At 42.0% G+C, this 14812-nt stretch overlaps 1 protein-coding gene and 1 long non-coding RNA gene across 3 annotated transcripts in view; one reads left to right on the forward strand and one right to left on the reverse strand.

Annotated features, from left to right (window-relative positions):
- LOC118493852 overlaps positions 1–14812 on the forward strand; it is a 210705-nt gene that overhangs the window by 111570 nt on the left and 84323 nt on the right. The gene's annotated exons all lie outside the window — the stretch shown is intronic.
- Positions 1–14812, reverse strand: part of sema4c (sema domain, immunoglobulin domain (Ig), transmembrane domain (TM) and short cytoplasmic domain, (semaphorin) 4C) — a 114145-nt gene that overhangs the window by 34203 nt on the left and 65130 nt on the right. For both annotated transcript variants that reach the window (XM_031300580.2, XM_031300579.2), the window contains one exon: positions 192–346. In XM_031300580.2, the coding sequence (XP_031156440.1) occupies positions 192–346 (155 nt within the window). The remainder of the gene's footprint in view (positions 1–191; positions 347–14812) is intronic.

Below are 14812 nucleotides of genomic sequence, written 5' to 3' on the forward strand. Positions count from 1 at the left end.
ACAACTCTCTCTGTAAAAGCTCTGCGTGGAGCCTATGCAGAAGTACCTGACACATAAAATTGGGTGATTTCATTCCAATCATTTTCTGGATGTTTAAATTGCTGCCGTCAAATTGACCCAAAGGATAAAGCATGTTAGTACAAATACATGTGAGGATACCAGGAGGGTTGAAGTGTTTCTGTGTGTGTTACCTGAGGCCGTAGCTGTTTGCTGATGTCGTTGGGGTCCAGGGCGAACAACACCTCCCGCGCTCCGACATACAAAACCCTCTCATGGTCGGACAGAGTCAGCATGCTGTAGTTGAACACTCCCTGAATGCTGAACCGTGCCATGCTGTCCAACACATCTGAAAAACAAGACACACAGAGGCATCATTACACTGCTGATATCTGCTAAACAGCTCGTCTTTCCTTTCAACTGATCTGTTGACAGATGACAGAATAAAAGCTGAGAAGAACATTTCACACTTCACTTGTTGAAATTGCTTGATGCCTCAGCTTATTCACACCAGCGAGCCTCGCCCACTCCACCACCTATAGCTTAATGTCATCCATTCTGCTCAGACGGTACATGGTGCATCTCACCCACAGCTTTGCTTTTCATTAGGAACTGCGTGTTGCCGCTTTCGGATTCACAACCTCTGAGAGCTCCTGCACATTTTAACCCTCTGGCCAAAATCTGCTCACAGACTTCCACCATCTCAGCTTCCATCTGCCTGTCCACATTTCTGCAATCCATTACCTAGTTTCTACCTCCATTTAACCCCTACAGTTGCTCTGATCAATATTGTTATATTAAAAAAGACTATATGTAATGGGAAAGATGTGGCTCAAAGTGACAAGCACACCAATTGAAACACTTGAGTTCCCCCCTCAGCTCTACAGAGCATCTAAACGCTCTCATCAGCGTCCTTTCAAGATGCAGCCTTTAGCTGTTTTCAATGATAAATTAACTGAACACTACCTACACTACACTATGGCTGAAAGACAAAGTTAGCAGCTAGCTGGTGAATAGCATTTAGCAGAGCATAGCATAGCCAGATATTTCCCTCAGGAGGTGGTAGAGAAAAACAACAGAGCTAAAAGGAGAGTCAATAATGGATGTACATTTGTCAGATGGCCAGAAATACTATTTAAAGGAAATGATAATGTTTCTAAGTGTTTGCTGGATGTGTAAATACAGTAGGAAGTAGTAGTACTACTAGCTAGTAGTAGCAGTAGCTAGTAGTAGTGTTTGCCCCCGTCCACAGCAGTACATGGTTTACCTTCCTTGTTGGGACTCCTGACTGCGTCTGTTGTTTTTGCTAGCAAAATGGCTATTAGCTTGTTCTGTTCTCCAGTTCAGGAGATTACTAACTGCCCTCTATTTTTTTCATTTAGCAGCTAGCTGATGAATATAGCATTTAGCAGCTATATAGCCAGATATTGCCTTCAGGAGGTGGAAGAGAAAGAGTAAATAATGGATGTACATTTGTCAGATGGCCAGAAACACAATTTAAAGGAAATGATAATGCTTCTCAGTGTTTGCTGGATGTGTAAATATAGTAGGCATGTGTCTGCTAACACATTTGACAATGTTGTGTTTACAGCTTGTTGCACAGCCCCCAAGGGGACACAATAATCAATTAATGCAGGTTTAAGCCTTAAAGGGATCATTTGGATTTTTTTTTTAAGTGGGGTTGCCTGAGGTACTTCCATAGTCGGTGTGTGACCTCCAGTATAGCGGTCGGCACGCCCCCAGTTTAAGCAAAGGAGTCTGGTGACTTTGAAGAGAGCATAGATGGATAACATCTTCAGTTCCCCATCAGAAAGGGCTGTCTGACAGCAAGGTAAAGCGGTGATTCTAAATATAGCATGCACTTATGGTTCGTGTCCACGTAGGCGTTTTTTGATGGCAGGGATTGCCCTGCTTCCCAGATTTGGAGGCTTGGTGGGTTTGCCACTACCAGTAATCAGTTTCTCTTCAGTGACCAATGAATTGGACGAACGCTTCACATGGCTGTCTCCTGCTGAGAAACAAGAGTCCTTGTCCCCTGTCCCCCTAGAAAAGACAGTGAAAATCTCAAAGCAACATAAACGTAACTGAAGTTATGAAAAAAAAGAAGCATTTTTGAGCAAAAGCTCTCATGGGTAAAACTTATCAGGTCTTAATGAGTTTGCTGTTATTCCACACAGTATCTAACTTTGAGATCTGTTGTAAATGATTCCTGCAGGACCGAACACTGCACTGAAAGCTTCCCAAGCTCTGTATTTACTCTAAGAACCTGGAGCAGAAGCCAGTCTTCAAGGCGAGTCTGATAAGTTCCAGATATGCATGTCAGAAGTGAGATAAGGTGCTCGTTTACTTAAAAAAGCTGTGCAAATAAACAAGAAGCAATGATGCACTTGCCCTTCCAGCCCCTTGTTTTGATGAAAAGTGCAGTGACGTGTACCGTTGCAGCCAGCAGTTATGAATCTAACAGCAGAGTGAAGGCAGCACCTAGAGCTTATAAAGTAGTGCCACATTGACCAATACAGATAATAGCACAATAGCACTGATAGAAATGGTCACATGTGCCCAAATCTGCAGAATTTTTTATCCATAAAAGAAATGAACCTTGGACAGCTTCAATCAGCCAGTGCTTTAATGTGAGTTTTAAAAGTGAGTTTGTTATGGAGCCAGATGCCAGGAGGTTTGTATTCATACACTTGCTCAATAACAATTCCATTAAGCCTGCTAATTTTCAAATTGAGAAAACTAGCTAATCTTGTTTTGGAAAACAACCCAAATTGCGTTTTGCATCATTATGACACATCTTTGAGACTAAAGATTGTTAAAGGACTCGTGCACTGCAGCATTAACAAAGAGAGCAGCTTAATCTAGCCACATACACACAACAATACAGGGATTTAGAGTCGGACCTTATTGCAAATGGAAAATGAGATCTGGCGTGGACAGAATGCAGAGCGTAAGAATGCACAATGATGGTGGGTGTAAATCTGCAGGTGTGATTAGATTGGTTATTATCTGAGCTGCACATCCCGATGCAGATTGCATCCTAATAAAAAGGCCTAAATGAGGCCTTTTACTCTGATTAGGCTATCACTCAGAGTATTAACAGAATATTTGCCTCCTTGTAAACCCACTTATTGATCCTTTGATGTCAAACAGCTCAATCGATGTAATTTATCTCAGGGCAGTCTTAATTTGTTTCGGTGCTCTACCCATATTTCTGGGGGTTGTTTCTCATTTCGGTGCACGCAGACGGACACAAACAATCACAAAAGGATTATGAGAAAATCACAAAATGTTCTCTCCACGGTCCCATCTGCACAGTTTGTTTAAAAAAAAACAGAGATGACTCCTGTGTTTTCATCAAAATTTAAAAAAGATGCACCTACTGTTTGTCTGTTCCCTCCCTCCTTCCCACACACACACACACACACACACACACACACACACACACACACACACACACACACACACACACACACTTCAAATCCCCTGACTAGCATTTACAGACAAACTAGTGGCGCAGAGCAGATGAGAAAGCAAGACAGAGACGGGAGGAAAGAGAGAAAGGATGGCGTTTAGTTTTCATTATCCACACTCATGTTGCTTGTAGTGTCACCTTGTTCTCACTCTCCTCCTCTCTCTCACTTTCTCGGGGCTGATAGAATGTGTGCAAAACCCGAGGCGACAACAGCCCGCCCGGCACGTACTGCGATCTCATAAAGTGAATAAGAATATTCCATTTTTTTTAATTTTTTTTTTACAGCATGAATATTTTCACTTCTTTCGCCGTTTCCCCGCCTGAAAATAGCAGCTGAGATCCAGGGAGGGAACGACAGGCACCGGTGTGATTTATGGTGTGACTAACTGCTCATGTGATGCTGTGGCCTAGTTGGGACTAAATAGACTTATATACATGGAACAGGCTGTTCTGTGCTGTGCTGTGCTGTGTGTGTGTGTGTGTGTGTGTGTGTGTGTGACTAAATAAAGGAAGGCTAGAAAAGTGAGCTTGTTACTGGAAGCTTGATACCAAATAATAGTCCTTCACCCGAAAGCCAGTCCTTAAATTAAAATTTTGTTTTATTTGCTTCAAATACAGGGCGATCCCTTTGTTTACCTGCTGCACAGGAAGTGATGCTATTTATTTATTTATTTTATAGGAAAAACAACTTTAGCTTTAGCTTTAAAACTGAGTGCAAAGCATCAACGAACAGACAATTTTAGACCAAAGGTGGCGCCAGAATCAAGAAAAACAAGCTCATCATAAAAGACATTATTTTGTATTTGTGTATTTTTCTTTCTTTATTTGTTTTTCCAATCTTATTCCCCCCTGTTATTTTATCTTACAGTAATAATTTATTCTCTGGCAAGGCTATACAATTGGAGTATAACAAGTATATAAAAAAGCAGTCTATCTGGTTAAGTAATGGTTAAAAAAAGACCTGAGAGGTGACATGTTGTGAGTGGTACAGAAGGATGGAAGTAGAGAGATAGAGGAGAGGAGGGAATAAGTAACCAAAGGAAGGAAGGGGGATAAGTACTGAAGTCAGCTTATTATGTGAAGAGCAGCGGTGTATAAACATTGGAGGGTATGTACGGATGAGGAAGCTTGATTAGAGTGAGTGAAGAGAGAGAGAGAGAGAGAGAGAGAGAGAGAGAGAGAGAGAGAGAGAGAGAGAGAGAGAGAGAGAGGCGCCATCCTCAGGGGAGAACTGAGCACATCTGCTGTGTTCCACACAGCCGGGCAAGAAAACTCCAGAGCTGACACACTTTTACTTTACTTTACACACACACACACACACACACACACACACACACACACACACACACACACACACACACACACACACACACACACGGATGCAGCTATACACACAAATCATTGCACGTCTGAACACACACACAGAATATACAAAGTTTATGGGTAAGCTAAAAGACACATTGCATTTGCATATACACACACACACACACACACACACACACACACACACACACACACACACACACACACACACACACACACACACACACACACACACAGTGTGAGTCCTGAACAGTGTTCTCCAGGGTACCTGCTCAGCAACATGAACATCTCTCCAGCAGCAGAGGGAAAGTTTTGCTCAGAGTGACTTGTTTGAAGTGATCAGCGGCTCTGTCATTAAGAGGCAAGCACTTACCATCTGCCACCACACTAGCCCTGAGGCTACCTGCTGCGTGTGTGTGTGTGTGTGTGTGTGTGTGTGTTTTGTAACCTGAGTGAGCATTGGTTCCCCTATAACAGACACAAGGCTGTCCACACCTGTGGTTCATCACTATTTATGTGCAAGTGTACATGTGTGCATGTTTTTTGAAAGCCAGTGTGTGAGTGTATGTAAACACCATCTGTAGGTTTAAGAGACATCAGACTTCAGATGTTTTTACAGCTGTGGAGAACTGAGTAAGGAAAACTTTGCCACAAAAAAAGCAATACTCTGTTCGAATAATGACTTAGAAGAAAACGAGAAAAACCCAGCAAAAACATCTTATTATTAATAAGCTTATTATACAACTGACCTTGCACTGAATATACATCAATGCAGAGAATCCTGTCTTTCCACTGTGTTCTGAATCAGCTCTATATTTATCACATGTAAGACATTTCAATACTGTTTAACCTATAAATAAAGATTTTTTCCCCATCATTTCAAGGATTGCTGCTAAGTGTGTTTGTGTGTGTGTGTGTTTGTGTGTGCGCGTGTGTGCATGTGTGTGTGCTTGTACGGGCGGTTTGGGTTAAATTACAAGGCCTTTGATGCTTATAGACAACAGTTTGTAGGGAGCAGAAGAAAAGAGAGACTATAAATAAAAGAGTGCAAATCAGAAACGGAGGGCAGAGACGAGGGGAGGCGTAATGAGTCCAACAGATGAGGAGAACTACAAACTAAAGGCAGAATAGAAAGGGAGAATACATAAGATTGAGAACTCGGAGGGCCTGACCGAGGTCATTGCCACTGGAAACAGAAATGATCAGAGATCACTCAGTGCACTACAAGACGTCTTCACTGGCTGCGTGAGACTGTGATACAAAAACAGGGTCATAAAACGTATTCTACAGCCCTGTGTGTGTGTGTGTGTGTGTGTGTGTGTGTGTGTGTTATTTATGGTTGATGACAATACATTTAACCCTTGTGTTGTCTTCCCGTTGACCATGCAGGTTTTTGTTTTTCTGGGTCAAAATTTTAAAAATGTAAAAGTTTTTTTTTTTTCAATGTTTTGGTTGTCTTTAGTCACTTTTTCAGATGGTTTTGTTGATTTCTTATGCGTTTTATTTGACTTTTTTTTTTTTTTTTTCACCGTTTTTTTAAGCTTTTTCCGACATTTTCAAATCCTCTCTAAATGTGTTTTAGAAATATTTACCAAACAGCTGTTGAACAAGCAGAACATAAACTTCAATATGAAAGCTAATCTTGGTTCTATCCCCAGAGTCAGGCTGTAATGGACTCTCTCGTGATTTATTTAATATTAATATTAACCAGTTTTGTTAATTTGGGTTTCATTTACTCGTGCATAATATACATTTTAGTTTCTTTAAAGGTCCCATGGCATGAAAATTTCACTTTTATGAGGTTTTTTAACATTAATATGAGTTCCCCCAGCCTGCCTATGGTCCCCCAGTGGCTAGAAATGGTGATAGGTGTAAACCGAGCCCTGGGTATCCTGCTCTGCCTTTGAGAAAATGAAAGCTCAGATGGGCCGATCTGGAATCTTCCCTTTATGACGTCATAAGGGGAAAGGTTACCTCCCCTTTCTCTGCTTTGCCCGCCCAGAGAATTTGGCCCACCCATGAGAGAGAGGCATCATGGGTTTCAAACGAGCAAAGTGTCAGTTGGTCAAGGCCACACCCCCACCCTCCACCTTGCCCCACTTCAGATACAGTATTAGGGGACCACTAAGGTCTATATAAAAGAGACTTCAGATACAGTATTAGGAGACCACTAAGGTCTATATAAAAGAGACTTCAGATACAGTATTAGGGGACCACTAAGGTCTATATAAAAGAGACTTCAGATACAGTATTAGGGGACCACTAAGACCTATATAAAAGCATCCAAAGAGCATCATGTCATGGGACCTTTAAAATGGTCAGAAATAACAGGAAAATGCATAGATTTCTGTCAAATAAGGTAACATAAGGTAACACAGACTCATTGCCTTTACTGTACACGGACCGATCATGCTAACTGTTGTGCGTCCCCCCCCCCAAAAGCCAATTCTGAGCCAGAAAAAAACCCTGATTGTGCAGCCCTAGTGAACAGATCCATTTGGAATAACTTGTGAGAGAAGGCTACAATATCAGGGACGTGAGAGTGCTTCTGCCTTGTCCTTGAGTGCACCTCAAGGGAAAATTGTCACACAGTCCCAGTATACAACTGGTGACAAAACATTTTCAAGAGGATGATAAAATGTAGCAAAGTATAACACAACCATGCTCTTAGCAGCTATCATAAACAAGCTTTGAGGCTATGCCAGATGATTTCATAGCACTAAAGGCTGCCTGAAGGGAGGAAATAGCTGTGATAGCATGTGATTCTTTGGAAGGCAGTCAACAACTTTTATCAATACTGTTGCTGTTTGCTTCATGGGAATCTCGCATTGCCAGACCTTCCTCCACAGCGCTGCGGAGGAGGGTCTGGCTAGTCAACACAGCACCCCGGGGTGGGAGTAAAACATGCTCTGGTTTATTGGTATTTCTTTAGACCAATCACATGGCCGTTTATTCGCTCTAAACCGTCAACTTGTTTAGAGCGAATAAACTAGACTATTCAAAGCGTGGTTTTGTCACAAGTTGATGTTACGCATGGTTGTAGCTTGCAAACCGGCTTGCTAAATCAAAGAGTTTAAAAGTTGAGTTCTTTGGCTAAATGGAGAGAGGTAGCATTGTACAAGTTGGCCACCTGTGCAGAATACAGGGTTGTGGCAGAGACATTTGGTGTCAGCAAGACAGGGTCAGCCCTATGTTCCCACATTTCTAGGACATTTTCAAAATTAGGTCTTGTGTTCCTATATTTCCCTTCAATTTAAGCCCTATCCTCCCACAACATTTTTTAGGGTTAGGGGGATAAAATCTGATACAAATTTATGAAAAAGTAAATGTGGGAACATAGGGCCTAAGTTTGGAAAGAAATCTTAGAAATGTGGGAACTGTGGGAACATAGGGCCTAATTTTGAAAAAAATCTTAGAAATGTGGGAACATAGGGCTGTGGGAACATGGGCACGCTCCCAGCAAGACAACCGTTCACCGCTAGGTGGTGTGCAGAGCGATACGATTCAAGCTGTTGAACCAATTCATCAAATTACCCGAGGTGGCTGAGGCACAGACTATAGCGCAGCGCAACTCCAATATGCACCTTGTGCCACAAGTGTACAGCGCACTGGATGGGACCCGTATCACGATCCTTCCCCCATCCCATGGATACCGGGACTATCAGTCATGTGACTATGACATGTTCGCTACATCACAACATATTCGGCAAATCTGTTTCCATCTCCCATTTTGCGCATTAACTCTTTTTCGAAAAAGGCAAATACCACCTTGAGCGAGCATAAAAACGTTTTTTTTTTTTATTTTGCCGTTTCCATCAACATTTTCTAATGCGATACTTCAAAATGTGCATTAAGAAATACGTTGATGGAAACGCTAATGGATGTTTGATGTAACTTGCTGTTTAAGTCCGTCGTTTGTTTGTTTTCATGGTGAAACTTTTTTAATGCCTTCTTGGCCAGGACTCCCTTGTGAAAGAGACTCTGAGTCTCTATGGGAGTATTCCTGGTAAAATAGGGTACCTAAGGGTCATGTCCCGGCTTCACCATCCAGCCCAGCCCAAATCAAACCAAGCCAAACCGAGCCAGACCAAACAAAGCTCCCATGTGGGCCAGGGCAGACGATTGGAGGGGAGCGCCCTGTTGCTTCACGGCCGGCTGAAAAAGTCTCAATCCAGGCCTGGCCTCTGTAATCTGCCTCCACTGGCCTTCCTTCCAGGGGAGCTCCAGCCTCCCTCTCCCTGTCTGCTATAAATACACCCAGCCTCTGCTTATAGCTTCTAACCACCGAGCCACACGCACACCAAACTATGATTAAAAGCCTATTTTAAGGGAGAGCTTTGAAGCAGCGACAAACACAGAGTGAGAGGCAGAGACAGACAGAGAGAGCAGGAAGAGACTTCATGCAGCGCCCACACAAACATAAAGCAGATATACCCGGGCGTGCGCCAGCCAGACCCCCGTCTGAGCAGGTACCCTCTTTGACGGAAAAAAAACAACACCGCGCACACAAAAGAACACACACATTCCCACGTGGATGCACAAGCTTTGTCTGCCGAACAGATGACAAGTTCACACGAGTCAGGTGTACGACAGAATGAGAGCATGGATATAGAGAGAGACAAGAAAGGGAGCGATATACATGCCTATTACTAGCTAGATCTGCACAAATAGCTTCAGTCGCCGTCAACCGTGGAGTGAATTTAGGTTATTATACAGTACATTATCTGCTTTGTAAATTTATGGGGTTATTCGACGCAAGGAATTCATGTACTTAAGTCGCTTGTGACAGAATCAATATGCCATGAAGAACAATAGCAAGTACATTCAATTGTTTTTAAGCTGAATAATGACTCGTCTCTGCACGGCTTAAATGTGTAAGCCTTTGTCTTATCGGTTATGGAGCATTTGTATATTTCCTGTATGGCTTTACCATTTTTTTTTTTCATAAAACAGTCTAGGCATGGGCTGGTATGAGTGTGATAACCTTCAGCAAAAATATCACGCTTTCACAGTATTGCAATTACAGCTTTAAAACGTAGTATTTTGAAATGTCTGGGTAAAAAAAAAAGAAAAGAACTTGGTTTCCATTGAACCATTTTATATTCTAAACTGCAATATCTGTCCTTGAAGACTAATAAAAAAACAGCTAGTACCATGGAAACGGTATGACGGAAAATTGCCGTGGTTTTGAAACCGTGACTTTTTCAAACCGTGGTACGCCTTGAAACTGGTAACCGGCCCATGCCTAAGGCCTCCTGCACACTGCCTGCGTGGCGTGAGCGTGTCAGCTGCGTGGCGTGTCCGTTTTTTATTTCGGCTCCCATGTTAACAGGTTAGAGCTTGCACGCTGCCTGTATGACAAGCGTGCATGCTAGAAATAGGACCGACGCCTATTTTTCACGCGACATGCAAGCGTGTTGGAAGCGTTTCCAGGCAAAATAGAATACGAAAAGATGTTTATATGTCATTTTGATACAAATACATATTAATAAATGACATGTTGATGTTTGAAAGTGTCTAGGTTTTGACATAAATGCAGATATAAATGTAATTTAAAACAATAACATGGACTTTATTATCTCAGGAAAGGGAATTGAAATATAAAAATATACATATCGAAATATGTGCAAACAAATGTACAAACACAAAAATATTGACAAAATAAAGTTGAAGAACACGCTATTATTTCATTTCATCAATGGGAAACATCCATGTGTACAGACAAGGCTAGCAGCAGCAGCACCGCGTCAGACACATTTCTGGTGTGCAAAGACAGAAAACGCCACGCAGCCGCCACGCAACAGAAACGCCACGCTCACGCCACACAGGCAGTGTGCAGGAGCCCTAAAACAGCCATGTCAATCAAAGGATTGAATGGAGCCCAGAGTTGGGAGAGCGAGATGACGGGTTGGGAGAGTCGGAGGAGAGGAAGTGGTTAAAGTGGATTACCGCAACAACGGAACAAGTGAGCCCAGTGGGGGGATAGTTTTCAAAGGGTGAATTTGTAAGATGAAAGCGGGGTGGTGGGGAGGGGCAATGAAACAGCCTAGTTTGTTGGGGGGGGGGGTAGCCATTGCAGTCCACAACAAGCAGAACAAATCAAGAGCTAGTTGATGCCACAAGTGAGGCTTTTTCCATTCCAGAGTCGTGGTTCAGCATGTGTGACTGGATCAGCAGCGGGCCCCAGCTGGGGAGAGTTAGGCCTTTTTTATTACAATGTTGGGTTACACTTCACTTAAAGGTATCTACGTAAGAGTGACATGACACTGTCATGAACGTGTCATAAACATTATAAACAAGTCATAAACGTTTATGACATAAGGCTTTTTTTAGTAAGTGTCATTCGTTTTTTGTCATGACAAGTTATGGTTATGGTTAGGGTTAGAGTTAGAGTTCATGTGTCATGACTGTGTCAGGACAGTGTCATGTGTTCATGACAGTGTCGTGTCCCTCTTATGTAGATACCTTCAAGTAAAGTGTTACCCAATGTTGTAACACACAAAGGGAGAGAGACGGTAGCCTGTGGAGTTCAACGGGTGCAGCATGGCGCTGCTACAGTTTGGACATTTGACTCACTGAACAATTTACATGCCCAACAATGACAAGTGTTTGGTGATTCAGAAGAACGGGGGAATTCTTGGTCAACAACTAACGTTTCTAAAGAGTAGGAAATAAACATTTACAACTTCCTCAGTGTCCCAACTGTCCATTGCGATCCATTATTTTTTCGATGGTTTAAATTAACCGCTGGCCATCCCGTTACCGGTTTGGCTGTTTCAGATGAGGAAGTAAAGTTTTCTCACAAAAACAACTCCAGAAGTCTCAGTTCTCAGAAGTATATTTTAAAAGGAAATCTAGTTCCTACATTGTTTTTCTATACATTCACTGGGGGCTCTAACCTGCAGTATGCTCTTTAAGACTATGGAACAACTGTTTTTTTTATATTCAGAACTCAAGACAAAATAAGAGTTGAGTTGCAAAACACATTAAAAAAAATAACTTGATTACATAATATGTCATATATACATAATCGTGAATCATGATAAGAATTCAATTGATTGCACAGCCCTATGTTAGAGTGTAGACAGGAGCGGTTGGGGATTGAATTACCAACCCTAACAAGCATTATGATCACAGCCTCAGGCAGTGCGTCTAGATTTCTGTCAGGCTGGGTACTGTTACTGATTACTCACTACCACCGCCTTTGAATGACCGGGTACTCATGGTGAAGTTATTGTGAATGCCGGGCATAATAGACTCATTTCCTGCTCAAACAATCTGTGGAGGAGGAAGACATGTGCAGCTATGTGAGGCACAACATGTGGAACATGTGGTCTGGTTCGTTCGGAGAGCTGCGAGATTCAGAAACCGTAATAAAGCCCTAAAGAAAACCTACGTTAAAGTAGTTTATTTATGTTCTTTTTCCGTTATAACTGACTGTCAAACTGGATAATAAAAGAAAGCTCTGTGGTGTTCATTGTTTGTGTTTGTTCATGTTTCACAAAGAGTTTAACCCAAGCCAGACCGACAACAAAGATAGAAATAATATCACATCCATACAGGGACAGTAGTATACAGCTGTTAAAACATAATAAAATATATGACACACTGGTATCGGATCGGTACTCGGTATCGGCCAATACGCAAGTTCAGGTATCAGAATCGGTATCGGGAAGCAAAAAATGGTATCGGACCATCTCTAGTTTGTTTCTCTCCAATTAAAAGTGGACAAACCAAATATATGTTCAAATTACAATCAAATAAAACTGAGACATTTAGCAAATCCTCACATTTGAGGTGCACAAACCACCAAATGTTTGGCCATTTTTGCTTGTTAAATGACTTTAACTTACTTGACTTTGAAAACGGTTGCTGATTATATACCTGTTAACCCTCTGTATACTGTATCATTTATATAATTTATGCAATCATTATGTAATCAAACTGCATCATTAAGTAAAAAAACACATGAAATGTGTGTTTTACCTGGAAACATACAATATGTGAAAACCAAGCGTGCTTGTCTCATGTCATTTTGTTCCACGTCAAATGTGTCTGCATGTGAATTCATCACATGTCAAATGATGTGATAAACCACACGTGCCTATATATGCAAAATGTCAACAATTTGAATCCATTACATATGTGAACATACATACATGTAAAGTTGTTATTAAATGTGATGTCAGAGCAATATCTAAAGAAACCACATGTGGCCATATGTGACTTTATCTCGTGAGATGTTCACTTTCACTTTTGTTTTACGTGTTAGGTAAAAGGACGCCAGTGATTTTGAATATAATTTCAATGGTGGCACTTCTAATACACGGGGAGGGGGGGGGCTTTGGATAAGAGCAGCCTTTAAGTGGCATTTTCATTTGAATCCACATGCCCACTTGCCCCGCACATCAGCTCTCACAAAGCCAGAATGACAACAGAGAGCAGTCCAGGTCCTGACACCTGCTCCTGGCTGTTAATCTTCACTGACTAACCGTGCGCAGGGTCAGGGGATGAGTGACACTCATAGCAGGTAAAAAGTGGTGATGAATCTCCTTCTTCCATCCATCCCTCCCTCCCTCTCTCCCATTTATCCTACCAGTCACGCACAGCCTCTCTCTGCCTCGCTCTCAACTACTCATTACTGTAATTGGAGGGTTTGGGGAGATACGGCAGAGAGACAGAAAGAAAGGGGAAAAAAAAGAAAGGTTGAGAGAGAGAGAGAGAGAGAGAGAGAGAGAGAGAGAGGTTTCTGGAGGTCAGAGGCCCGGCCCTTTTCAACTCTCTTTCCGCTCAGTGTTTTTTTCTCTCCCACCATCTCGTTCTGTCTTTCTTTCTTTCTTTCTTTCTCTAAATCAAGAGCCATGCATTTGCTTTGGCTTTTCTTTTAAGATGCAGGGCTCATGTGCTGCATCAAAGCGGGCTAGGTTTTCAAACAACATATCAAGTTTTTTTAAGGGCTCTATTTCTCCTACCCTCTTCACCTCACTACTGCTTTTCTTTCTCTCATTCTTTCTTTCTTCCTTTCTTTGTTTAACCGCAGCTGCTGCGTTTTGTCATAGTTTTGGCTTACTGGCCTCTGTCATTAGACTTGTCTAAGAGGTGCATGTGTGTGTGTGTGTGTGTGTGTGTGAGTGTGTAAGTGTGTGTGTTTGAATGAGTGTGTGGGTGTGTAAGTGTATGAACCCAACAGGAGAAAGTGAAAAAGAGAGTGAGAGAAAAAGACACACACAAGGAGTGGGAGAAGACAGCGCTGTTATCAGCTGAGTATTTTCTGTGCTCAATGGGAAAAGGCTAGGTTAAGGGGAGTGAAAAAAAGCTTTAAACAACATAATGGATGCTCCAATCAGGTGCAACCAATTCAGTAAGAACCAGGAGGGAAAAGCATAGAGCAGGTCAGTCACTGAGACAGAATGAAAACAGATTGAAAGACAGAAAACAAGTTAGAAAGAAAAACTTTGAGGGCGGGTGATATATATTTTCTTATCATCAACAAATCCCATGAAAAGACATAAAGAGTTAAATGACTCAGACTCGAGTCAGGCTCCAGTTTAGACTCAACTTGACAAATGAAGTAAAAAGACTTACAACTCCAGTTTGACTATATGACTTTTGAAAGGAGAAATAACATGTTAAAGGTCCTATGACATGCTGCTGGAGGGTGGGGGTGTGGCCTTGACCAACTGTCATGCTTTGCTCGTTTGCAAGCCATGATGTCTCTCTCTTTCTCATGGGTGGGCCAAATTCTCTGGGCGGACAAAGCAGAGAAAGGGGAGGTAACCTTTCCCCTTATGACGTCATAAAGGGAAGATTCCAGATCGGCCCATCTGAGCTTTCATTTTCTCAAAGACAGAGCAGGATACCCAGGGCTCAGTTTACACCTATCACCATTTCTAGCCACTGGGGGACCATAGGCAGGCTGGGGGAACTCATATTAATGTTTAAAAACCTCATAAAGTGACATTTTCATGCCATGGGACCTTTAAAAAAGTTGAATTCATAAGTAAATCCTTGCTTTAT

This window comes from Sander lucioperca, chromosome 2, assembly GCF_008315115.2.
Source record: "Sander lucioperca isolate FBNREF2018 chromosome 2, SLUC_FBN_1.2, whole genome shotgun sequence".
Taxonomy (NCBI): Eukaryota; Metazoa; Chordata; class Actinopteri; order Perciformes; family Percidae; genus Sander; species Sander lucioperca.